This window comes from Passer domesticus, chromosome 5 (assembly GCF_036417665.1).
Source record: "Passer domesticus isolate bPasDom1 chromosome 5, bPasDom1.hap1, whole genome shotgun sequence".
Taxonomy (NCBI): domain Eukaryota; kingdom Metazoa; phylum Chordata; class Aves; order Passeriformes; family Passeridae; genus Passer; species Passer domesticus.
The window spans coordinates 31960839-31988394 of NC_087478.1; the positions used below are offsets into that span (position 1 = coordinate 31960839).

The window sequence follows — 27556 nt, forward strand, 5'->3', positions numbered from 1 at the left end:
ATCTACTCTTGGGTGGGCAGCTTTTGATATTTTGTGAATACCTATATGCATGGGAGTGCATTAGCTCGCAGTGTGTCAATCTCACTCTTGTTAAAAGAAAATGCCGAGTTGTAGAGCTTTGTTTTATGTATTAGTGGTGAATAAAAAAGGGGTTTTCCTTTTTAAATTGTCCACTAAAATGTAAAACCATCAAATTATTTCAAAGCAATTGAGTTATTAAATCAAGAGTTCAGCAAGTGGCAAGCACAGGTTTTTTTGTAAAGAAATAGCTGTGAAATTTGTTGATACAAAAATCTGGTTTAACCTAAATGCTGCTATACTGCATTATCAAATGCAGAGTTAGGGCAAAGGTTAATAGATGTCTCTGTTATTTGTCTTATTATGGACCTTGCTTTATCTTAACTATTGCAGTGTTGTCATAAAGCTACAATGTTAGTATACCTTTTTAGTATTTTCAGACCCTAGAGTGAATTAATTTGTATCTTTTTTTTTTTTTGACAGTCAAGGATCCCTTTAGTGAAGAACTCCAAAAAATACAAGTAAGTAAAACCACTTAACATTGAGATTTTAATCTGTCACATGGTTGTATGAAAACAATATAGATCTGTTCAGAAGGATGCAGTTTTAGTGTAATTTCCAGGAAGTAAATGTACTTCTTGTAACCAATGTTTTAATTTTTTTTTTTACCTTGGGCAATATAAGTAGGATTACAAGATTTGGCTGTGGCATGCTGGTTGCTTCATACACAGTGAAACTAGTACATAGTTTGTGTTGTAAAAAGAAAAGAGTGTTGCAAATTTTGAGATTAAATTTAACAGTTTTTCACGTACTGGTACTATTTGGCTTTTCAACCTTGAAAGCACAGCTGGTAAGAGATGATTGACCTGAGGATCTTTAGTGTTATAGAAGAGCAAGAGTTAAAGTCCTTCAAAATGGAATTTAAAATTTGTCTCTTGATTCCATTCTGTTACTTATTCCTATATTTACTTTTTTTGTCTGAAGTATCAGGCTAACATTTTTTAAATGTCACTATCGAAGTTATCTGTATTATTCTTAGTGATGCAGCATGTGTTCAGGTGGTTCTCTCTTCTGACTTGAATTGTAAACATAATGATCTGCTTTTGCTAGGCATATATAAGCAAGTATTGCAAGACAACTGTGGAGGATCTGGGGAGATGTTCTTTTGGTTTACTGTGTGGGATTTGGTTTTTTGTTTGGTGGATTGGTGGGCCTTTGTGTCTGGGATTGAACTCTCCAAAAGTGAGTAATTGCATATTAAGCAGGTGGCCTTGGCTGGTTTCTTAGATAGAAAATGTTTCTGAATCTCTTGAACAAATTAAATTTCTTGAGGCAGATTCTAGGGATTCTTACAAAATGACTTCACTAGTGTGGAGAGAATGCATTTTGTTCACTGAACTTGGCCTGAGAACCTGTTCTATATGTTACTTCTGTTTCTGCTGCACTGTTCCATAGTAATCCCATTGCATGCTTGATTGTTTGTTAGCTACAAAGGTTATACTGTTCAGTTCTTCTTTTATGTGGTCCAGCTGTTAATTAGAAAAAAAAAAGGTCACAGTAATATTTCTCACGTTCATCTCAACGTAGCTATTAGTGAAGTCATGGGTGTACCTACTGGCAATAAATGGAACTTGAAGAACTGCTGTGGTGTGTGTGTGTGCTGGAGGACTGATTTTCCTCTTCTGCCATTCACAGTATTTTCTGGCCAAGAAATGAATTAGTAAGATTGGTTAGTTTCCATTGATGTAGTTGAGGAGTATCAACTTACTCTCAGTGATGGTTTTGTAGTACCAGAATAGGGAGAGGTGACACTGGTAATTGTTGATAGTTCTGTTGGGAAATAATTTGTCTATTGTTTGATCAATGAAAGAAGTATTTTGCTTTTCTGGTAGCAAATTTCTTACAGTAAAAAAAAATTGGACTATTCACATTTTAAAATTATGTCATAGTGCTGGTGCATCAGGGAATTAAGCCTAACATAGCTACTTTTTTTCAAAATTAGTATAACCAGCACATGCACAAACTGGAAAAACACTTTTTGGAGTGTTTTTTTTAAATGAAGGCTCTATTCTTAGCATTTGATAAAACTTTAACATTTCAGAATAGCCTTTAGTGTACATAATTGTGTATGTAATTGCATGCTCTTTCTCTTTTTGTTTTGAATAATTCCTTCTAATATAAAATGGTCCTGGTTATATTTAAATAAAATTACTTGATATCTTGATAAGTTTAACTCCCCTGTAAGTAGCAATAATATGACATCTCATATTCATGCTTATTTTGGGAATTAGGCCTTTTTATATTTTAGTGTATGCAAGAAGTATTAACAAGATAGTTCACAGCTTTCTGGTGTGCTTGTTTTGGCTTTTTGTTTGGTGAGGGTGGTTTATTTGGTTGTTTTTTTATTAAATTACTGTAGTTTGAAGGTAGACAACAAAAATCTTCCTTTGCTCTGCATCTTGTGCTGGATTGTGACCAGATGGTACTTTTGTGTGGCTTGTATAAAATGTCACATCACATTTATAAAGAATAAAATTTTTATTTTTACACAGTAGCTATCAAAAAACCACCCCAAACAAAACAGATTTCTTTTGAGTCATTTCACTACTCTCTTGGTAGTATCAAAATACTACAGGGAGTCTCTTGGTTTTAACTGGCAGATCCATCAGAGTCCAAACTACAGTCTAGTTTAGCTTCAGTCAAGATCTAAAAATTCAGTGTATACTTGGATTCAAAATCTATTGCCTGCATCATATTTGGTGTGTGAGATGTTACAGCTTCCTACCTGTATGTGTAAACCCTGGGTTTTTCCCTCATGGTATATGAAGATTTTGGGGATAAAGGGAAAAAAAGCTATATCTCTGCTACTCCTGTTTTTAACATAAATATGTTTTTCTCATTCTAGGAAGAGGAAATAAGTCTCATGATGAAGAGCTTGTATGCACTTCATGATAAATTGGCACAAGTAGCAGGTAACAGTTAAAAAAGTATTGTGATGTAACATTATGGCAACAGCTACAGAAAAGTCTATGCTCAGACAGTGATTTGTAATAACTGGGTCCCTGATAGCCATATAGATCAGTTTGGGAAAATTGAAATCCTGTTTCTAGTTCGCTTACACTGTCTTTTTCCACCAGTGTTGTGCCTTTTGTTGCAATGTTTGCTGATGAGATAGGCGCTTGAGTATTGTGATCCTGTGTGGTTTTTGACCTGATGCTTTAATACTTTAGTAATCTCATTTTGTTAAGAGGCTGAAATTAAATTTGCTGTATGTGGAGAGGACTATGTGGGTTTCTTAAGGGTTGTTAATTCAAAGTGGTGAAAATAAAATATTTTGTGATAAAACAGTTACTATTAAAGTGAACAGTAGTGGTTGAACAAGATTGCATTGTTAGACAAAATGTCCAGCTTAACCATATGACTTATATAGTAATGAAAAGTGCTGCATATAGTAATGTGTCAGATTTGGTGTTTAGGGATAGTATAATTGAATATTCAAAGTAAAAAATAGGGTGGTTTTATCTAGAGTTGTAAGGAACACAGCTTTAAACTGCCCACTTAGGAAATGGTGAAGTTAAGGCTGTGATTATAACTTTGGCATCTGGTAACTGAGAGTTACAACTGAGTCTGTGTCATGACTATTAAACAATTTTTATCATCCTTGCATGTTTAACCCATCACGTGCTCAGGAGGTCTTACTGGTCTTCGTGCCAGCTATTTGTTTGGCATCAGCAAGTTTTACCTAGAAGGCTTTTCCATTATTATCAGGTGCTACAGACATTTCACAAACATAAAAAATGTGGAAACAGCTCTGTGTCAGATACGAAGCTGACAGTGTAATATGTCAAGGCTATATGGGAAATGTGTGAGAAATTTGAGTAGCTCTGTAATACCCTTTAGATTGCATCAGTAAGCTATGTTCATGCAGAAACATTTTGTTTCCACAGCATTTGCAGCGTCTGCTGTGAATAAAATAGGTGTTTGGACAAACCCCACATATTTTGGTTTGTTTACATCAGAGTATCCCAGAATGGGTCAAGTTGGAAGGAAACACAGTGGGTCATCTGGGGCCAACCTGCTTGCTCAAGCAGGATCATCCCAGAGCACATGGTGTAGGATTGCATCCAAATGGTTCTTGAACATCTCCAGCAAGGAAAGCATTCCACATGCTTTTTGGACAGTCTGTTCCAGTGCTCAGTCACCCACACAGTAAAGAATTCTTCCTCGTGGTCAGGTGGAACTTCCTGTGCATCAGTCTCTGCCTGTTGTCTCTTGTCCTGTTGCTGGGTACCACCAAGAAGAGCCCAGATCCATCCTCTTAACATCCCCCTTCAGATAATTATAGGCATTGATGAGGTCCCCTCTCAGTTGTCTCTTCTCATGGCTGAGCAGGTCCAGTTCCCTCAGTCTTCCTCATAAGAGAGATGCCCCAGTCTCATAATCATCTTTGTCTTCTGAAATAGACTGTATTATGGCTGAGCATTCAAGGTGATTGTTGCTTTTCCTTACTTAGATCACTGTCGTGCTGCTTGCCTCTCTTTTGAAGAGTGTAACAGCTTGCTGTTTTTTCAGTGTGTCATCTGCCCCTCCAGGGGCCATACAATAAACAATGTACTTGCATGGGTAAAAAGGTTTGGCACATAATTTCTACATCCGTGAAAGAAAGGGAGTTTTCTTTATTCGCTGGGGCTTACTTCAGTTGCAAATCTTTACACTGTCTGCTTATGAGGAAGAATTTGTATGCTCCAAGACAGCTGCTTTCTTCACCAGGTCTCAAAGATGTATTTTTCTCTATTGTCTATTTCTGGCCAGAAGGGTCTTCAAATGCTTCCTTTCGAAAAATAGAACTATCCTTTCTGGTTAGGTGGTACTCCAGGCGGGAGCTGTAAGGTGAGATTGCCTGGTTGCTCAGTAGAGTAGCTTTCATACAGTCTGAAGAAGGACCTAATCCAGCTTTACTTGGACAGAAATTCTCCTCAATGCCAAGTTTCTTAAGATGTGAGAGGAAGATGTCTGTCATCCATTTTTGAATACTGTATTGATGTAGACCTGGCACACTATCTGGAAGCAGTTTAAAAGGCATAAAACAGAGAAAGCGGCAGAGGAGATGCAGGATTTAAGAGCGTTGATCTTGTGCACAGTGCACTGCTTCAAAAGAGAAGTTAAAGAACACAGATTTACTCAAAGTGGTGCTTTTCAGGTCTCTCTGTCACATTCTTGGAAAAGTTTCTCTCATTTCATACTTGGCTTTGAATCATTTGTTCATGTTATAACTATTAATATTAAAAAGGCAGGCTGGAAACTTGAAGTAGTCTGTTCTCTTAAGCTTTATTCAACATCTTGACTGCCATAAAGATGGTCCCATCAAAATGTGGTTTCTAGCTCTGTTTAATAAAACAGACTTGTTATTTTTACTGATTTAGTTTCTTACCTTGTCAACTTCAAATGGAGAGCAAGTGATGGGACTTTTATTTTAGAAGATAGAAAATGAAGATTTTTTTTAAGGAAGAAAATGTCAGAGTAACAGTTTGTTAATTTTGATTTAATATACCGTGTTCCAACTGTGGATACCTGTTCTGGACTGTGGTGCTCCAATATGTTGTCAAATTATTTGATTATCCAGTGTAGAAATAGGTTGCCTTTAATGCATCACTGTTCTCAGAATTACTAGGCTGCCAAACCTACAGTGAGTAATTTTTTGCCTCCCAGAAAACTCAGAACTAGATGAGCAGATACTGCTTCTCCCTTGAGTTGAAGTTTGTGTTCCTTATTTTGAATGGTTTAGCCATTCTTCAAGACAGCAACTTTTTATAAACAGTATATATTTCAGTACCCAACACTTTCTTCTAAACCAAAATATCTGCTTTTTTAAAATTAGGGTTACTTCAGCACATTAATTACTGCATATCTTGGTCTTTCTTGGAGAGACTTCAGTAGATCACATAATTTTCAGTCAGACTTGAAAAATGAATAAATCTAACCACTATATTCACAAGAAGCAACCAGCTACCCATGGGTATAACCCTTTCTTGTAGATGAAGGATTTTTTTAGGTAGCCATTTCTTTTGCCTGGCATTCTTCAATGTGACACTCTGTTGAATTTAGACAGTTTCCTTCTTTTCACAGGTCTTTGAAGATGCAGGGGTGAATTAGGCTTTCGTATGTAATAAGGCTTCCTGATAAATCCATGTCTGGTAGAAAAAGCTGGCAAAGCACCTAATGTTATTTAATATTAATTTCAAGTGTCAGCTACTGTATCTGATACCTGTCACAGGCTCTCTGTTCTGTCACTCTCCTTAATCTTTGGTTTTTCAGGTGCGTTGATACTGTGCTGTTTCCAACCAGTGCTTAAACAGCTGTTTAGCCAGTTCTGTGGTCTGCAGTGTTATTGAGCTGTTGAATTTGCCTTTGGAAGATCAGGCATTCTTACTTGCTCTTGGTATGCTTCTGCTTTTCTTGAGCTGCCCACATTAGTGTTCTGCTGCAAGTAGCCTGAAAACATGAGACCTACTGAACAAATGTCTTGTACACTGCTTGCAGTTTGTGTTGGTGGCCATATCACATCTGGCTATAAGCTGGAGATCTGTGCTAAATCCATGTCTTCCTTGAAATATTAGATTTCCACTGTGCTTTGCTACAAAGTGAGAAAATTATTTACAGCGTAAAGGAAATAGTTCAAAATTTTGAATATTTCTGTTGCCTGTATATGCTGCAGCTCATAAGTTAAATGCCTAAATGAAAGTCAATTTTAAATATTCTAGCCTGCATGGAAAAGAAGATCTGACTTGGTTTCTCTATTAGAAGCAGTTGAGACGTAATAAGTATTTCTTTAGAGCTGAAACTTCAGTTGCTTTTTGGTAGTATTTCTAGAAGATTTTGACTTCTTAAGTGGCTTGCCCAAATACACTAACATAAGCTGAAATGTAGTTTTGTGATCCTTGCTGGGATGGGTTGCTTTTTGCCTCCCTTCAAAAGCAAAGGTTCTTTGATTGCTCTTGAAATTGGTGATCAGTACCCAAGGAAAGATTAAGATTAAAGATTAATGCTTTCTAAAGTAAGCTCACAGCAGACATTGTAACAAGGGGTAGTTTTTACAAAGAGCTGAGATGTATCTTGCAGCAGACTTGTGTAAAGTTTTTTTGCCTGTGCTTCAGTTTTATTCCAGAATATAGGGCCTCAAATGGAACAGTGGGAAACATTTTTGGCTCAGACTATGGAAAGTGGGTTTCCAGGCCAAGTGGTTAATGATTGCACCAAAGTTATTCAAAGTAAACCTTCATTTGCAGAACTATTAGCTAACATAGTGACTGAAATGGCATATAGGAATATCCTGCTGTTGCAGTAAAACAGAAGGTTGTCTGGCTTGTGAAATGCCTAACTTTCTGCAAGCTTTCAAATTCATGAGTTTCTCAGAAGAAAGCTGTTAAATGAATCTCAGAAAAAGATGTATTGGAATGAGAAACTGTGTCTCCAATAGCTTTTTGTACAAGACTGAAACTCCATAACTCTGATTAGCTTACGTTTTTGAGAGTAGGAGACAAGATGAAAGTGATTTTTTATTCCTCTTCCCCCTGCTGCTGTATTGCTTGAGGGAAATTTGAACTGATGGGCCTTAGACATTGTCAGAGCCCAGGCAGCAAAGGTTTTGTTAACTCTTAAACTTGTTCAGAGGGAATACAGTTTGAAAAAAATTTCAACAGCAGGATTGAGAGGAAGCTGTCTGCTGATTTCTGAGGATGAGACCAGAAGCTGTTACGTCATTGTGCTGGCTTGGTGCTGCATAAACATAATTCTTGGAAGAAGGCACATAAGACTAACATTTAAAACTACTAAAGTAATTCAGTAATCCCCTACCTAAGGGAGCTTTTGTCCTGTTCTAAAAGGCAATGCTGTGTTCTGAAAAGGTGAAAAATCCAATATGAACCCTGAAACTTCTTTTTAAGAATTCACATTTTTTTCACCATCTGTCTCCTGTTTGTGTGTTTGGTTTGCTTTTCTGTCTGTGTATTAACCTCACCCTTTTTATTCTCTCCCATTTATTTAATAACATAATTTAATTTAATTATCTAGATAATTAAAAAAAAAAAAGAAAAGCTTCTCAGCAGAAGGGTGTCATCCCCCTTCTCTCACAAGCTGTTTTGTTCCAAGTATGACTGACATACATTCTCTGTATTAAAAAGACCCCAGAAAGACTTCAGGTCTTACTAAACAAGAGAGAGGGCTTAAATGTAGGAATACCTGTCAGACTTGCTCATATCATACAACTTAATATCAGGTATAAATTGTATGTATGGCTTTTACAGAGCTATGTTTTGGGTTTCTTGTATTTATTCTATCAGTTCCAGATTAAAAACAATATGTTTACACCAGAGACTGTATGAATATGACATGTAGTTATTCCAAGTCTGCTAATCTTGAAACATGAAATCACTAATGATTACACATGTAAATTTATGTGTGTAAGCTGTACAGTTTAGTCTGTACAAAACCAAAGTTTGCCTAAATTACATATAAGAAAAGTCCATAGCTCCAATTCGGGTGCTGAGTTCTAAAATTAGAGCGGGTTTTTATGAAAGTGACCATTTTCAGCAGTGATCTGTCTAGTTTCGCTTTTACAGTAGACTCAGACACTTTGAAAGTCTTAGATGTTGCATGCTAATTTTCAAGTGAAACAACTTGTAAAGTTTTCTGCTCAGTGCTTGATTGAAAAGACATGCATGCACACAGGCTTAGTTCCAGGAGCACTTCTAGGCCAGTTAGTGTATGAACACTCTTAAAAACACTGTTCATATTTCTGTACGTCCCAACAGTAAGAACATCCCTGTTAGGCTAATATGCCTGCAAAGCCAAATTCTCTTAAATCTGTTTAAGTGTACTGAACAAAACTTTAGCAGTCTGAGAAGGACTTTGGCTTCATAGAAACGTTTATTTCTTTGGAACTCCAAATGAGTGAGACGTGAATGTGCTTCTCCATAACTTACTAGTGTTTCCTAACTTTTGCTGACATTGCCTTGAATGTTCCTGTTTGTGTAGGGAACTAATGCTTGAAATTGCTTTTTTAAAAGTATATTCCCATATAAGTGAAGGTTTACATTTTACAGAAGCACAAGTATCTTAAATTTTCTTAGCCTTGCTAGAGCTTTGGGAATAGTACAACTTGGCATAGATTCAAGAAGGTAAGGCAGGCATAACACTGAACCAGTGAAAGACTGGGTTTGTTGTTTCCTATTTTATTGTTTTGGCACAGTAAGAGCGTAGTTGCAGACGCCAAGATTTAGGGGGTTTTTAAAGAAATATCAGGGGAAAAAAGTGACTTACCACTGCTGAGAGTTCTTCAGAAATAATGGCCTAGTGATAGAAGAAAAACTGGTGTTAGACCTTTTCCTTTTCTGTATGGCTTTGTGCTGATATGACTATCCCTACTTTCACTACTTTTTTTTTCATTGAATGAACCATGTACCTTTAGTTTAGCAGAGAAAACCAGGGAGATGATGGCACATTGCTCTGAGGACTGACTATGCATATAAATACCTTATTTCCTGGCTACTTCTGCACACATTCCAAAACCAATAGAAGATTATAAAAGTGCCCATTTCAAGCTATAAGTGAGATTTTTGTGCATGTTGAGGAAAGCAATGAATTACCAGAATAACTTAGGCCAATCTAAAATGCAGTAACTTCATAGTCCCTGAAATACTATGGATGTATTTCAACTGGAGCTTGGGCTCTATAAAAGGTAATACAGGTTTTGGATTTAAATGTCTGGAAGCTGAGTCAGGGTACAGTAACTTTTGGAGTAATGTCCTTCTGATAGTTCTGCCTATTGTTCTGCTTTTGGTGTAAATACTGAAACACACTTTCTGAGCAATCCATGAGATCTTACTGCTGTGATTTGTACATATTATTAGTTCGGAAAATCATTGGGGTTTTTTAACGTCTTTTGAAGGAGAAATTTGTGCAGAGATTTTTTCCATATTTTTAGTGGAACCTGTGAGAATTACTGTACTGCTATGGCTGCTTGTGTAAATCTTGTTAACCATAAGCTGGTTTTTAGATGATTTTATTTCATATAATGCAGTAGTAAATAGATCAAAATAAAAGTTTTCATTTTACCAGGGGAACATGAATGTGGCAGCTCTACTCAAAGAAACCTTACCGTCCAGGAGGCAGCTGCATATTTAAAAGTAAGCAAATGAGTTATTTTTCATTGATCGTATAGAAGATCTGTATAAGTTACAATTTGTAAGGCCTGTTTCCGTATCTACTGTATTGACTAAAATTTGACTTAGTATTGAATATTATTTGGAAATTATCAGAACTGATGACTTTAGTACATGCTACATATGATTTTTATTTGGGGATGCAGTGAGCATTTGGGGAGAGGGATGGTAAAAGAAACTGACTTAATTGCAATGAAAGTGTAGCTAGTAGTGCTTCAGTGACATGCAGAGCTTTTATCTCTTTCATTAAAACGCCAGGAGATGATTTGGATTGATGGAAATAGTTGACCAACATGAAAATAATAAATTTATAGTACTCAAATATCTAGATTTTTCTCTGGAAATCACTGTATTGGTTTTTGAGACTTAGTAGAAAAGGATACTGTTTCCCTTTTTTTGTGGAGAAAGGTTGATGGGTAGATCTGTGCAAGCAGCCTGACAGGCAGCAGCTGTTTGGAGAGGCTATTCATTGATTCTTTAAATAGAAATGGTCAAAAAAAGGCCTTTTTGTTAATTTGATCACTGTGCAGTATTATGAAATCCCACTCTCTGTTATTCCCCTGCCTCACTCCCCAAATAAAAGATGACTCTTGCCTTGTCTTGACAGCTGTAGGGTTTATTTTAGCCCACATTGGTGTACCCTTCAGTGGAAAACTACTTGAAGCTTTTAAGAGGCAAAGAGTGTACGATTTTTTTGATTGGATGGGGAGGAGTTAAACTGATGTATTTAATATACAAATGTGTAGAAATTTTACATTTTGGCAAATATGTATGTAATAGACAAAAAGGGGCAATGCTTTAGAGCATCCCAAAGAAGCTGCTAACACTGGTTTATGGTTTGGCAATAATAATCTATATCTGTTAAAATCAGTCCATTGTGGAAAAAATTAAGGTGATGCCCTAGAGCTGATTGTCTTGCCTATCTGTTATGCTGAAAGAATGACATAACTGTTCACTGTTACCATAACTGTTTTAGCTCTGCTAGGAAGCTCAAGTTTAATATGAAAAATTATTGCTTTTTAGGAAGTCTTACTTAACCGTAGAGTTGCTTTGCAAAATTTGTGTGTACAGTGGTAAAATTTTGATACTTTAATCTCAAAGATAAAATAAAACCATTACTGTCTTCTCTTAAGTACTTTTGCTTGGATTCTAAGCCAATATGAGTTTCAGAAGAAAGATGAAAATAAAACTTTTTGGGGACTGTAATTTCAAATACAACAGTAACTTCCATTTGCACTTTTCTCTTTCTGCAAAAGAACATGCAGGGTGAGCTGTGGAGAAAGCCTTAGCTCAGATAGCAGTGAAAGTTACTCCTATTAGAATTCATATAAAATAATTTTTTTAAAAGTCAATGTAGTGATGTCAGTTCTTGATCTACAAATACTGGATTTTTTTTCAAAATATCTGTAAAAACTATATTTATTCAAGCTTCTTTAAAAAAAAAAAACAGAGCACGAAACTGCTTTTATAGGAGGCATTTCCAGCGGAGTTTGGATCTCGTTGAAGTTTCACTCTCGGAGTAGATTTCCAGTGATCGCCGCCTAGTGGCTGAATAGATTTTTCTTGCTGTAGGTTAGAGTTGTGAATAGAGTGGTGAATGTGGCTTGGTTTTTCAAATAGTCCTCAGTTTGAGGGATGCTGATAAGTCTGGGAACTGCTTGTAGCACAAATAGATTTACTTTATGCAGTGAACACCTGCTGAAAATCTGAAGTATCAGGAACGAAACAATATCGTTTTGACTATTGATCTGTACAATATATCAGTGGGCCTGATAAGTCCCTGGTTATTTATGAAATTACTGATTAATATTGTATTTTGACAGAATTTAGATCCAGACTATGAAAGTGTACTTAACACATCATTACAATGGATCTTGAATAGTGGAGAAGATGTTGGCATAAAGTAAGTGGTGTTTATTTCTTGATTTAATTTCTTCTAAGAGAATGCATAGTTTTTCATAAGTACTGTATATTTTTGAACAGGTGTCTCAGCAATGACCCTGATGAGATGGATGTCACTAACGTGACAGATGTGAAGTATCTGGAATCCACTAGTCCAAAGATGTCTTTCAGGTGTCGTTTTCGCCGTGCGTTTGTTAATGTAACTCACAGATTATCAATATTGCTTTGGGGTAAGTTAATAAAACAGCCTTTTTTTGTTGTAACTTGTATTTATCTAAGTGCATAGGGAAAAGAAGTTTAGCGAAGTTTTTATTCAGCCATAAAACTTCGAGTTTCTGTTGGTATCTTGATTAAATTTGAGTTTGATATGCATTTCTGTTGCACCACTGTATTTCCGCACTGGTTGTTATAATCTGATTCTTTAGTCAGCTGAACATACTCATTCTTTGGGAAATCTTTTTCCCTGCCAAAGCAATATCTTGTGGCTTTCAAAAGTTCCATGTTGAACTGATCAGAAAAAGGAAACTGTTCAGTAAAAAGATGATAGCCTTAATTTTGAGGATATTTCACTGTTGGCCAGGAAGTTTAAAAAGTAACTGCAGAAAAGATGATCTGGGATACTGAGCTGTTCTTAAAATAATTAAATGCTTTCCTAGAAGTAACTGCTCTTTCAAGTCGAAGAGTTTGTGTTCCTGTGTAAGAGTATAAGATACAGACAGCAAGTACAGTGTATTTCACTAGCTTTGGAATGTACAGTGCTTGTTACGTAGTTCAGTATACTTCTGAAGTATGCCCTGTAAACTCTGTTAAATATCCAATGCTCTAATACTGCTTAAAGTCTATTATGCATGTTAATGCAGGTATAGCAATGGTTTGGGGAGTCTTACACTACATGAAATACCGTTGGGCAAAAGAGGAAGAAGAAACAAAGCAGATGTATGATATGGTGGTGAAAATCATAGGTATGGCATGTTCAGTTGTGTCTGATGTATCTGTATCAGCTTTGTATAAGCTTTCAAAGTACTGTTAATTAATTCAGTTGTGTTTCTTCATGTTTTCTAGTTGTCATGCTGTTAGAGTTCTTGTGTTTAGTGTGATCCGTGTATTTTGTTTCTCTTTAAAAACCAAAAAACAAAACCCCATCCGTTAAACCTAATCATAAACCTAATCAAAGCTTTTGACATAAAGCTTGTAATTTGTAAATTACATCAACATGGCTATAAAGTTGCCATTGACTTGATAGTTTTTTGTCCTACTATTGAATACAAATGTGACATTTGTTTACTGAAGTGTGATGACATGTTGTTTTCTGTATCTGTTTTTTTCAGCTAACTTCAGTTAAAATATCCATTCCAAAAATGTGTGGTAGCTCTCAATACCATCCTTAATGGTTTTTCATAGAAAAAGCAGCTTTTTAGTTAATTACTTTGAGCAGAAGTTATTTTGGCAACATAGTATGCATAATTGAGATCTGAAATCCCCTCTTTCTACTTGAAGCCATGGTGTTAAGCAGTAGGTTCTGTTTGTAGTCTTTCTGTTTGTAGTTTTGTAGCCCTACTTAAGTTGTTGTACTACTTTCATTTATGGTAGTCATGATAAATACAGAGATGGTAGAGGAATCAGAACTGTTCTGTTTTAACTATGTGCCTACCTTTTTTGTCTGCAAATCAAGTTTTGTTGAGGTGGAAGGAAGGTGCTTTATTTTCTTTGCTAACACTTAAAAATTACCAAGCATGAGTAACTTTAAGAACTACCTTCCTTTACTTCAAAGTTATTTGGGATACCTAGATACACTGTTTGGTTAATTTGCCTTAAGAATGGTTTGGAGAAAACAATGTTTCAAAATGCCAGGAAAACCTAACTATTGAAATTGGAGTGTTCAGAGTAGCTGTCAATTTCCAGAAGTGATACATTGCTTAATGTTTGCATGAGCTACATAGTTATCAGTTTGGTTTCTTTTTTTGGTGTCCTCAGATGTTCTAAGAAGCCACAGCGAGGCGTGTTCAGAAAATAAAGAGTTGCAGCCTTACATGCCGATTTTACATGTGCGAGATTCTCTAATACCACCACAGGACAGGTACGTTCTCACTAGAAGTACTGAAAGGGGGGAAAACCAGTAAAAATAAATTGGTCAATTAACTTAATTTCAGATGGAAATAACTTAATTTCCTAATAGATTGCACAGTGTAGTATTTTGGAGTTTCCTATTGCAAAGGTGGAAGGAAAAGCAATGGATTTCTCTTACATGGTGGATATCACCCATGCAGGTTGTTGTTATGCTAACTTTGTAATTCTTGCTTCAATTTTTAAGGAGGAAGATGAATAAAGTCTGGAATAGAGCAGTTGACTTTCTTGCAGCAAATGAATCTAGAGTTCGTACAGAGACACGAAGAGTAGGTGGTGCTGAGTTCTTGGTTTGGAAGTGGATGCAACCTTCTGCAGCGTGTGACAAAATTTTAGTAATACCATCAAAAGTGTGGCAAGGCCAAGGTACTGAAGATATATTTTGCAGATATAATTGTCTTAATTTCTGCATCTAACTTACAAATGGTACCCTGTTACTTGAAAACAAGCATGAAAGGCTTGTTGTCTTTCATGCATTTAAGGATTCTTATAATTTGCCAGTGCTATTTCTCTATTATCTTGTTCTATGGACTTACTTTTGTTGCATTGTGTCTGCCTTGTTTTCAAGGGAAATGAGCTTTTTTATTATAGCTACTGCAGAAATATGCAGTGGGTATTTAGCCAAAGTGAGTTACTTCTTCCTTTTTGTGAAATAAAAAAAATGCTCTTTAATTGGTCAAATTCTGACATGCTTAACACTTACTGTTAGTAATGTCATTGGTTGTATATGACAGCAGGTAAATTGCATGTTGCAGACTTAAGTTTTCTACTGTTAAGTTGCCAGTAAGCTGTCTAAAGACAAAATTAGGAGGAAGAGATAATTCTTTTAAAAGGGAAAGTGCAGGACAAAAGATTCCTTAATTAGGAAAATGTGCATTTGGAGCATCTAATAGTGTTAGATGTTCTACCTCTGTCATAAATGTTTTTCTACACTGCATTTGTTTTTCAGACTCTGTGGTGTAAAGCATTTGCTTTAATAGAGCAGGCAGTTTGTCATACATGGATTTTTCAGTGGTCTGCCACTTTGTAATTTTATCATGAAACCAAATGGCAAGAATCTAGTAGGTTTGCAGTTGGATGTTTGCTGTGGTCATATTTTTGAAAGGTTTGAAAAACCTTTCTTGGTTTTTCTTTCTGCTTTTCTTCAAACCTGCTAAGCTTCAGGTTTTGGTTTGCTCTTTTATTTTGGTCAACGAAAAATTGAAAGTACAGGACTTAAATTCTGGTTTTCAATTTAAAAAAAATGGTCATTTCTATCTCTGTCTGAGTGTGAAAGTAAGTGATATCATTATATACTTCTCAAACTTATACTACTGGTTTTAGCATTACATTTCTCATATTAAATAATTAATTGGAAATGACGGCTGCTTTTTAAAAAATACCATCTGAATGCTACTGCAGGCTTGAGGTTCTGTTTGCAGTAGTAGTAATGTGGCATTCTGCTGTGACTACTGTGTTGCTTGATTTCTCAATTTCTGAAAGTTTTAATTAGTAAGATGTGTATATGAACTTTATTCCAGGAGTTGTGGAACCTTTTCTTTCCAGGACATTGTGCATTAGGGATGTGCAAGTGCTTTAGTTGCAATACAGAAGTTATGGGTTTTGTCATCAGCTGTTTCTGTTCCATCTCTGTAGTACTGCCAGGATTGAATTTCAAGCACTTAAATTGAGCGCAGCTTCTGCAAGCTATATATGTATTATAAATCTGAATCTTCTACATAGTGTATTATTCAATACAGGCTGGGAAACATCATGCTCTAGTTTCAATTTGCTGATCATTTGCTCTCAGTTTTTCTTGTCCTGTTTGATTGCAGTATAAATCACTTCATGACATTCTGTCCTGTATTAGAAATCGGATTGGATTCTCCTCACCTGGAGATGTCTCAGAGTGTGATACAGGTGGTGTTTTGCTACCTGTAATATACATTCAAGTCTGTAAACAGAACAGTGGTCTCCAAAACTTCCTAGAAAGACTGCTCTAGTGGCTACTATTATGTACCATCCCAGTTGAGCATCTGGTACCTACTTCAGCATCTTGCAAATGTGGACAGAATAACTTCATCTCTCAGCTGTGGCTTTTATCTGTATTTTGCTTAGAGTATGTACTACGACTTCCTGTTTTCTATTGCATAGGATGTATCAAAATCCATTCTGTTTCAGTCCTTTTAGTTGCAATTTCTCTAATTTTCTTGTTACACTTGAAGTTTAGTGGAGAACTGAAATTGCGTATTTCGGCTCTAACAGAAGGGTGTGGAAATGGGGTGGCTGAAATGACAGTGGCTTATTTGGGCTTGGGACAGTCAGCAGGCAAAGGCAATTTTCACATGCAACACCTCTTTCTGTTTTGCACTCCTTGTGTTCAAATGACTGTTGAAAATAGTTCTGTTGCGTAAGTCTCATGCTTTTTGCCCAGCTGTTTCTTTCCTGATGTTGGGAATTCTACATGTATGTGTCTCTTTCTTCCTTTCTTGGAAGTATACATGAACTGAGGCTTGAATGTAGAAGTTAATATATTTAGATACTCTTCAAGACTGCTCTGCCCTGAACAAGTTCAGCATATAGAAAATCATAATGAATTCTTTGGTCTAAATCTTGTGAATAAATTTCAAGCTTGCAATTTTTTAGCCATCTGAGATCTGGTAGTGCTCTGTAGCAGAGAGCAATACCTGAGGATGTGCAATTGAAGAAGAAACCCTTTTCAGAAAGAGCTGTCAGCATATACAAGGATATTCTTGAATGATAATGTGCATTTTAACTGTGGGACCTGTAGCTTGCCTGAGATCTAATGCCTGCTGTCTGTTAGCAGCGTGTTAAAGCATCACTGTGACATTTTTCCAGTCCTTCAGGATGCAGCCTGTGTTTTCACAGTTTGGTTTGGTTTTGTTTTTTTCTGGATCAGAATAAATTCTGGTGCCATCCCTTTGAAATATTACCTACTGGATACAGTAGTTGTACTTGTTAGAAAGAAAAGAGTAGGTAAGCTAATTGTAGGATGGACAAATGCAATGTTTTTGAAAACAGTGTACAAGAGAATTAGTCAACTGAGAAGCAATCTTGATCATGTCAAGTGATTTAATTAAATCAGCGGAGAGAACCCCACAATTCTGGTGTGTTCAGTTTGCTTTTGAAAGAACATATACAATTGTCCTATCACACCTTTGATAACTGGAGCTCTGAAGAAAACTAGGTAGGCAGGGCTGCAGTGTAGCTAAGCTAACAGTACAAGCTAAAGTTCCTTGACAGCTCTGGAGATGAGATAAAGAGGTTCTCTAAAGTACCACATCTAGGGTGATATTTCATCCTGCAGCATGGAAGATAACCTGTTACCTTTTGTGAATGACACCCCTCCTCCCTAGCTTGTGAGAACATAATCCTTTCTCTGAACAAAACAAACAAAAAACTCCAAAGCACAATTAGACTCTGAACTATAGCAAGAAAACAGGATTTCATGCTGCTTGTAAAATTCTGTATCCATCCTATGTTTGTCTTCTATAGCTGAATTAACTATGTTAAACCTCAGTTCAACTATACTCTTCTCATTGGTAAGGTATTAATTTCAGTATCTTCTGTGTGTATTAAAGAACCTCATGATGTGTGAAAGGGCATAATTACAATATTTTGAGGTAATTGTTTTCTTTTTTTTTTCCTTGCCTTTGATAAGAAGGGTTAGTACGTAATAAATTGCAGTGATCTGTGGCTTAACATTGAAAAAACCTGATTTAAAAAACATGGCTACCTATATTTGATGCAAGTGTTCAGCCTTACCAGGTTCATCAAATTCACATCTACTGATCTTCTGGGCTGTCTTGTAACCCGTGGTGATGATACTTGGGAATTCCTTTAGCAGTAATATATTAGTAATTTAAGGGGCAAAGAAAGCTGCACTGCAATCTCTTCAGTGTTCATTTTGAAGCCAGTGCAAGAGACACTTCTTCCATCATAGACAGTAATAAAGGGGTTGACAAAAGCCCATGTGTTTTGCTACTGCTCTTCAGATCTGGAATGATACAATGATACTCAGTTTTAGGTAGTAAAACAAAGTACATTATGAATGAAATAAAAAATAGCTTCCTTTTCTTGAAAGTGCTCAGTAATCCCCAAGGGGAATTTATGAAAGTCCTGAATTTTTTCCCAGCAGTGACTTACTGCACAAAGTTGTGCCTCTGCTTTTCTACTTCATCTCTACTTTTTATATCTTTGTCTTGTAAGCATTACTCCTTAGAACTATGTAGAAAAAGGTGTGAGATGCTTAGTTAACCAGTGTGTAGCTTATACTGTTGTCCTGCAAGAATGTTTGCTTATGCCCTTATCAAGAATATTTTGTATGCTCCACACCAGTGTAACTTTTCAAATAATCAGTACTCTGAATCAGTATTCTGAACAGCTTTGTCACTGAAACAACTTCTTTTGGGGGAGGGGGAGAATCAGTTGTTACAGATGTGAAATGAAGTTCAAGAGACATCAATTAACTATGCTATTTTCAGTTTTGCTGTGTAGGTACAGCATTAACTTGCCTGTGTCTTCTCTATACTCTCTTTTTAGTGCCATTTCTGATATACGTATTAAGGGTTATTATTGTTCTAGCATTAATTTCACACTTCACTGATTTCCATAGTAATTTTTTTCCCTTATACATGAAAAGCTCCATCTAAGTTGCAAAAATTACTTTTAATTTGCCATTATTTTGAAAAGCTTTTTTGAGAAAAGACAGAGTTTGTCTTTATTTTCATACGCTGCACTGCCCTGGGCACACTTCTCTACTGGTAGGATGTTACATTAAATTAGAAGCAGTTTAGTTTTGTGTTGATGGTGGCTCTGGCTGAAGTTATCTCAGTAAGCACCTGACATCTTCTAGTCAACAGGACATCAAAGTTATTAGAAACTGGAGCAGGCAAAGCTTGGTTTATATAGGTAACTACACTAAAGGATGAATTCCCCATTTAGTTAGTTTTGGATAGCTCAGTGGTTTAGCTGCTTCCATAAATATCAGTATGGATTCTTTTTAGTTCATAAACAGCTTGCAGAATTTTGATCCTCTTGGTCTCGGATCTCTGCAAATAACCTCACCATTCTTCATCCTTGGATTAAAACCATGTGCTGAATAAATTTAGTTGTAAACAATCAGCACATAATTTCCTCAACCCCACACCTTTTCAGGTCCAGGTCCATGACTAGGCCACCCCAGATCACCTTCTCCAGTATGGTGTGGTGCCCCAGTGTACAATATGCTGGTGACATTTCACCCTACCCTTGATCTACTGGAGCCAACCTCCATAAGTAAGGTAAGTCCATGCATTTTTCAATGTTGCTTAGTTCTGTAAAGTTTTTGTTGTATACCCTGTGTATAATTTTTAATAAGGGGCAAAAAACTTTACAAAACCATGTGCTATTGAAAAAGGACTTGTCCTTAAACTGTAGGCAGCTTAGAGATAGATGCAGTGTCACCAGCATATTTAGAAATCTGTTGCCAAGAGAAAAACATACAGTTGTTACAGGTGTTGGTGACTTGCGCTCTGTGTGCATGTGTATTCTTAAATAAGAACATTTCTAATTATTCGGGGAACTTACAGTAGGTTTGATATTAGAATTGGAGGCTACCTTTTCTAATTTCTAGTTGGTAATTTTATTTTATTTGTCTTGGGAATTTACATCAGAAGAAGGTTTTCTATGCAGTATCTCCAGACAGTGAATTTTCTCTTGGTTAGTGCTTGTCTTTCACAAGCAGTGTCTTCCACATGACTTAATTTTGTCTGTGTGGCACGGTTTTTGTTTGGGTGGCATACAGAAGAGCCAGTGAGCAGTGTTCATGTATTTTGGATGTACTTTCAAGATTTAAAAAGATCAGCAGTAAGAAGCACAGACATCTGCCTGAAACAGACACTTCTGACCCTTGGAATGTAACATCTTGAATATGTCAGATTTTTCTAAAGTAGGATTGCTAAGGAGAAGCATTAGCAGCAGTTTGGAGCATCATTTTTTGCTGTTGAGATTTTAATCTTATGTTTAAACTCTTGACTCTGCTTATCTCAATCTTCAAAGTAAAATTTCCTTCAAGCCTTGAAAGCTGTTTTACTAGGCTATCCCCTTTCATTTCCACTGCTGATTTGTTGGCCATTCTCAAGGCATGGAGCTGCCTTATCTGAATCTGAAGTGCTCCTTGATTCCTTTACTCATGGTACAGTCTTCTCTTGTGACTCTCACAAGTAGAACTTGTGAACTTTAAAGAAGTTAATATTTATTTTAGGATTTCAGAATATATTTCATGGCACTGTTTAGCTTTGAATTATTCTGTTACTTTTGATTTTAATTTTTCTTCTTTTATCTGTTTTATCCTCTGGTATGTTTCATTTCAGATTTTTAGAAGCTTCTGATCATGTGTGATCATTTAGGACTATAAAAGCTCTGTCATTGTAGAGCATTCTTGACGTGTTACTGCACTACAAATGTAATGCAACATCCATCTTAAAGTCTCTTTATTTATTAGCCAGATGGGCAGCAAATTGCCCCAAAAGTGGAAGAAATGAAAATATCATCAGGCAGTGAGAACTGTATGGTTAACTTCCAGTTCCAAAAGTTGTTCCAGGTGTTGTGTACGTCTGTCTTTTCATGGAGATGTAGTGCAGATCCTTTCTTGTCAAGTATGTGGTATTTTTAAAAATATCCCGAATTCCTTCAGGAAGAGAGTGCCTTAAATGTAGAAGTTTGAAGTATAAAAAATCAGCTAAATATGGTATGTTTTCTTCAGTGTGGTAGAAGGCTGTGCGAAACTAATTTGCTCGAATTCTTTCATATATGAAATCTTCTGAGTAAAATTAGAAAAGTATTAATGCATAAAGTTGACATTTCTTACTTCAATGATATTATGCCTGTAAATAATTAGTATTTAATTTATTTTTCTTTCTAGCATTTCATCTAGATAGAAGAAATTCACCACCGAACAGCTTGACACCATGTCTTAAGATTCGCAATATGTTTGATCCAGTTATGTAAGTAAAAACAGTTATCTGTCTGTATTTCTGCATTCTTTTGGAAGAGTCCATTTCTTACCTCTGAGAGGGGTTTGGAAGAAGTGAAGAAACATGAACATGTTGAAAAAAACAGGTTGTAAAAAAAATGTTTCTCTTAACATCTATGAGAAGACATAAAAAAATCTTAACCCTCTGTCCTTCATTGTATTGCTTTATGTCTTTGGCTCACTTCTTGAAGGATGTGGCATATAGTCAAACTATTTGGAGCAATGACTGGTCTTTCTCCATCAATTAATTTTGGAAATGTTCAATTGTATCAACTGGTAGAGGAGACTCATGTAGCCTGACAACAGATTGTAAATGTCTAAAGTACATTTACAATGTACTTTAGATTTACAATGTCCATGTAAATTCTGGAGTATTTGGACAGCTACAAAGCTGCATAGCTTGCATTTAAAATGCTGAATTTAAATAATTTATTACTTTATGGCACTGTGGCTGCCTAATTTTGAAGCAAATGGATTTTTGCAGTGGGAACAAATTAGTGCTGCCTACTGGCTTCTAATGCTCATGTAATTCTCATATTTCTGAAGTATGTACTGTGTATGAATAAGTAACAAGCCTTGTTTCATGTACCAAGAGCTAAGGAAAAATAATTAATTTTTTTTGTAGTCTTTTAAATCTTCATCCCCTCCACTGTTCTGTTATATCCCCTTTGGCTTTGGAGTAGATCATGGAAGGAGTTGGGAACTAACACAGAGGTTTTGCCAGATAATCCTGTATAAGCTTTGAAGTGTCTTTGTCCACTGTAAAAAGATACAGGGACTCCAATAACTTCTCTGGAGTAAATGATTCCTTAATGTGATTATACAAGGGAAAATTACAGATGCTATGTCTTACAAGGGTACGTGTGAGATGCTACCTCAATAATACAAACTATTGATTAGGACAGGAAGTAGGGGAGGACATCAGAGTATGGACACAAGTGATTGCAAAGTTTGGATGTATTTATTCAGCCTTTTTTCTAGCCACACTTAATTTAGTTTAGTTCCTTGCCTTCTTAACTGAAAAGTTGTTGGTTAATTTAGGTGAAGACAGTGTTACCCCTAGCATAGAGAAGTACTTCAAAAACCTTTTCTCAATGTCTTTAAGATTTAATGTCTGGTCAAAGACACCAGCTTCTGTGGCTTCTGTAATAACTTTCAGGTTGCAGTAGAGTGAGCAAGACTGAAATTCCAGGGGTTGTTCTTGAAGCAAATTGATCCTCCTGTAGGAGGATTAAAACATAAGATTTGCAGAGAATTTCAAATGACATCAACATCCTTCTTGTCTTTGCTTCAAAGAAGACTTTGTGAGCTGTATTGGTTAGTCTGAGTGGTACTGAAATATTCACTGTAATATTTATTGGTATGTTTTATTGGCTACTTTCCTGTTTCAGAATGTTAGCAGTTCAAAATGTCTGTTGTTAATGGAACTAATTACTGAGATGTTATTTTTGTCAGAACAGTCTCCCTTTTTAACCTGTATCTTTGCTGTAAGCTTCAGTGCTTTTCAGTACTGACCCAGTCCATGCCCAACAGGTGCATTAAAAAGCCCCCACATTTATAGACTAGGAGTTTTTGTGTTTTGACACTTGTCTTTAGTGCCTATGTCCAGTCAGCTATTTTGAACATTGTGACTTCTAATACACTGACTTTTTGTAGACCTTTTCTTTTGGAAGTTGACCTAGCTCCATTACTGGACTGCTGGATTACATTGGTAGTGGGCTACTTCATGCAATTCTACATTGTACTCCCTAGTGCATTCTTCTTCTGTGAGCTGTCTTTCAGAGGACTGTGGCTTAAGGAAATAGTTCTTATCATACCCTTGGAATTATCTTAAAGAAAACACAAACAGAAATCCAAAGCCCACAGTGCAAGACAAACTGTATTATTAATCTGCTTGTGTCATTAGAGGAAGGAGGCTTATGTTCTTGTTCCAGACCTGTAAGGAATGAATGCTTTCATCCACCTAAAACCACCTAAAACATAGAATGTACCAGTGTCTGTGATTAGATTGTCAAGTATTGTTTTGACGTTTGCTGTGGGTGCAAGGTATGTTTACAAAACTAGTTTTAGCTGCTCTTACAGTGACTGTATACTAACAATAATTACTGAATTCCTTTCAGTGATTACACCAGTAGCTGTTAGAAGCAGCCCTATGAAACAGGTCTTTTTTCTTGACCTGAGAATCATCTGGGAATATACTGGATAACTTGTTTTTATTAATGTTAGCACAGCAAATAATCAGCTCTCTACTGCCAAAAGTCAGGGAGGAATCATATCAAAGGAACAAATTGTCCAACTTGTACATTGTGAACCCTCACATCACAGCATCAGACTTTGTTCTAGACATTTACTATGCAAGGTAGAAGCGTGTTTTTTTAACTATTAGTCTAAGCACCACTTGGATAAGCCCATTTTAGGACAACACCTCACGCCCCAAATAGAGGTTGCTCCGTTTGATTTGTAGGGTTGAATTGTCTAAAGTGGACTGCAGGAGCCAATTTACAGTGTATTCAGTAGGAAAAGTACTTAATCTGTCCCAGAGACATTTACCAGAAAATTATGTAAAGTTACAGAGAAACCAGACTCAGTAGGGAAGTATGAGAATGTTGTGAATGTTTAAAAAAGTACGTAATCCCTTAAATCTTTCATTGTTTGCCTAGGGAAATAGGTGATCACTGGCATCTAGCAATTCAAGAAGCAATCTTGGAGAAGTGCAGTGATAATGATGGAATTGTTCATATCGCTGTAGACAAAAATTCACGTGAGGTGAGTGTCTTTCCAGTAACATCTTAATACTTTGTTCATCCTTTTCAGCTGGACTTGCAAAAAACCCAAATCCCTCTTTCTCTTACTTAGGGCTGTGTATATGTCAAGTGTCTCTCCCCGGAGTATGCTGGAAAGGCTTTCAAGGCATTGCATGGCTCTTGGTTTGATGGTAAGGAATGGGAGTTTTTAACAAAAGTTGGGTAGAAAGATGGGTGCAGCTGGAGTTATTTTAAATGGTGAAATGTTTTGTATCTAAAGTATTGAGCAGTAAAAAAACCCAAAAACCAAAAAACCTAATTTTGATGTAATGACATACTTGTGTTTTACATCCCGGAGCAAAATGCAACAATACTGAACTAGAAGGTTTCTCTTTTCCTGTTTCTTTGCCTCATAGGAAAGCTGGTAACAGTAAAATACCTGCGACTAGATCGGTATCATCATCGTTTTCCCCAGGCTCTTACTTGTAACACTCCACTGAAGCCATCAAACAAACACATGAACTCTATGTCACATCTGCGTCTTCGGACAGGCACAACTAATTCTCAGGGAAGTTCCTGAGAAAACTTTCTACAACTGCTAGGACTGTTACTTGCAACAGGAATGTTCCTGTTTGGCCGCCGTCTTCCTTTTTTAGTGCTTTTTGTATGTAATACTTCAAGAATTAAATAAAAGTTTGAACGTTCCAGAAGTCTTGTTTCCAAAGGGACTTAGCAATGAGGCAGTAATACTGAGCTGACAAAAAAGGAAAAACAAGTTGTTTCATGAAGTTTTCTGGGGCTATAGTAAACCGATGCATTTAAGTTTTGCATGAGGAATACCGATTTCATTATACATTTGCAGATGTGGTGACGTATTTTTGCACCAAGAAGTGTTTTTGCTAATACAAAAGCATGGAGAAAAGAAGACTTCCTGTATTTCCATAGTTTCCTGTGAAATAATCTTGTGGGTATTTTGTAACAAGCAACCTACAGTTCCTGATGGTGAATAAGTTAAAAAAAAATTCAGTCAATATTAGTTTTTGTTGCTATATAAGAATCTTTTTCTGCAGCTGGGGTATGGGGAAAGTGAATTTGGCATTAGTGGTTGCATATCAATGTGAGGGAAGATGAACTGATTGCAGATATACTGGGTTTTGTATATAAATGTAAATGCTGGTGGTGGCAAAAAGGGTTGTGTTCTGTGAGGATGTCTGCATCGAAGCAGCAAATAAGCTTCCTATTTTATTCAAAACCTATTGTTTTATATGGTTTTGGCTGTACCATGACAAGAGGCCAAATACTTAAAAATGTTGGCTACAGGTTAAATATCTTTTATAGGTTTTATATAAAATAGCTGACTGATTTTGTGTGAAAGGTCTGATACCAATTGTAATGAATTCAAATTTGTGAGCAATAAAGAAGCAATTGGCAGATACTGGACAAATATTTTGTGAAAAGCCGTATTTATTATTACAAGTGTCAGGGCTGTGACAAAATACCATTGGATTAAACAACATTCCCAGTATATTATAACATGTTTTAATTATTCATTTATATGTTAAAATTTTAAAATTCCTTCCTTGCAACAATTTTGGCTCATGCAAACTAGTGCAGCTGACAGTAAATCTTGTGATTCCAAGCTTGTAAATTTACTAATGTTTACCTAGCAGTTCAAAATTGTTGCTGAGAAGCTTAGTTGCAAATCTAAGATTATTGGCTTTACTAATCCCCACTCCTACAACCATTTTACCTAGTTATCCAGCTGAACATCCTGTAGGAGGTGAGACTGGGAGCACACCAGTCCCACAAATTTTACTGAAACTCACTTTACTTTGTAGATATGATGGATCTGCAGCATGAACTTGCACAAATAATGCACGTTTTTCTTACAGTTAAGTAAACATGATGCACACTATTCTGCAACAGGAAATCCTATTGTGCCTTACCTTTGTGCTTTTGTGGGCACCATGTTTATTATTGGAGAGTTTGTTAACTGAAAAATTTTAAATCCTCGGTTTTATGTCTCAGATGCTAATGAATGAGTATATATAATATATAATCAGCCATGCAGAATTCTACTTACCAAGGACAAGTACATATTTTTGATGGGTAAGTGGATTGTGCCAGGTCTGGTAGATTTTTGATGAGTTTTATTATATACATATATGTATATGTATAATATACATGTATATGTATTATATATATGTATATAAACTAATTTTGTTGTATTTGATGTGCATCATAGTGATTTGTTAACCTGACCTTAGTGACCCCATCTTGTGACCTGTTGCAAGAGTGAATGTAAAAATAGCTGTGGCATTTTAAAAGGTCTCCTCGATGCAAATGCATCTATCTTGCTTCTAAGATATATTTCTTGTAAACACTGTACATTTTAATTGTAATATGTACTATTATGCAGCTTATTTTACCTTAAACTGTTAAGTTGACCGATATCCCTTCCTGCAAGACAGGGGAATATGTATGATATCTGAACATTTGAGAAAAATCAGATGTTTGTTGTAACTTGTTACCCTATCCTGTAAAAACAAAGAAAAAACCAAACCAGACTCGAATTAAAGGTTTATTAGGGGTTTTTATATGTGTCTCACCTTCTAGATATTTGGGTGTCTCTGACTCAAATGCTTTTCTTACCTGGGGCGGAGGGGGATATTGATTTGTTACAGCCTCGTAACTAATTTTTAGTATTTGTTAGGATGTGAAGGTGCTGCCGTGAGCTGACACAGACAGCTGAGTTCACTTAACTGTCAGCTTGACTTTTGTCCTGATTTTGTACACAGGGAGTGCAGAGACATTACCTTGCCTCCTAAGTCACGGGCATGCCATGTTGTCTCTTCCCTGTTAAAGGACAGGAGTGAAAAGCTTTAACCTTGTGCTTTCAGCCTCTTTCTTGTATTTTGAGGTAGAAAGAGTCATGAAAGAGATTTTGGTAGAGAAGAGGTTGGCTTTTTTTCCTGTCATTATCTTACGCTATTTGAGAATTGTTTTGGTGACAGGTTGAAGGTTTGGGGGGTAGGAGGAACAAAGAGTGTGTAAGTCCGTTATTTATATTCATTTGTCCCGCGTACATGTACGTGTCCCCTGAGGACGGGGAGCAGGAGCAGGAGGAAGTTGGGGTCGTTCAGTTCCCTCCTTTCTGGACGCTGGGCAGGGTGGGCACTGAGCGCTGGGGTAGTTTCGGGGCCGGCGCTGAGGTGAGGAGCTGCCGCGGGCCGGAGCCGCTGCGGCGCTGGCAGCGCTGAGGGTCACGGCAGCGCCGGCTCCTCTCGGCCGGGGCTCTTGGAGCTGCACGAACGTCTCTTTAAAGGGCCGAGGAGCCGCTTCGCCGGCCTGCCCGAAGCGCACCCTTTAGGACAGGGCTCTTCGTTCGTGCCGCGGCGGCGGGACGGGGCAGGGTCCCGGCCCCGGGTCGTGCCGGGCGTGCGGCGGGAGTCTCCCGGCTCCATGTTCATATTTGGCGTTGGCCGCCGGTGCCCAGGAATTTCCCGTCATGCTCCCCGGGCGGCGGGCCCGTC

At 36.8% G+C, this 27556-nt stretch overlaps 1 protein-coding gene across 2 annotated transcripts in view; it reads left to right on the forward strand.

Moving 5' to 3' along the window:
* LEMD3 (LEM domain containing 3) overlaps positions 1-26620 on the forward strand; it is a 42153-nt gene extending 15533 nt beyond the window's left edge. Inside the window, exons 2-14 of one of the 2 annotated variants that reach the window (XR_010362073.1) lie at positions 502-539; positions 2924-2990; positions 10135-10202; positions 12062-12141; positions 12222-12370; positions 13001-13102; positions 14115-14217; positions 14452-14630; positions 19422-19546; positions 21169-21250; positions 23940-24045; positions 24136-24214; positions 24440-26620. Coding sequence is in view for 1 of the 2 variants with exons in the window: in XM_064419398.1 (XP_064275468.1) it covers positions 502-539; positions 2924-2990; positions 10135-10202; positions 12062-12141; positions 12222-12370; positions 13001-13102; positions 14115-14217; positions 14452-14630; positions 21169-21250; positions 23940-24045; positions 24136-24214; positions 24440-24603 (1217 nt within the window). In the remaining variant the exon portion in view is untranslated. The remainder of the gene's footprint in view (positions 1-501; positions 540-2923; positions 2991-10134; positions 10203-12061; positions 12142-12221; positions 12371-13000; positions 13103-14114; positions 14218-14451; positions 14631-19421; positions 19547-21168; positions 21251-23939; positions 24046-24135; positions 24215-24439) is intronic. The other variant, XM_064419398.1, reaches the window with a different exon arrangement.
* The last annotated feature ends 936 nt before the right edge of the window (positions 26621-27556 follow it).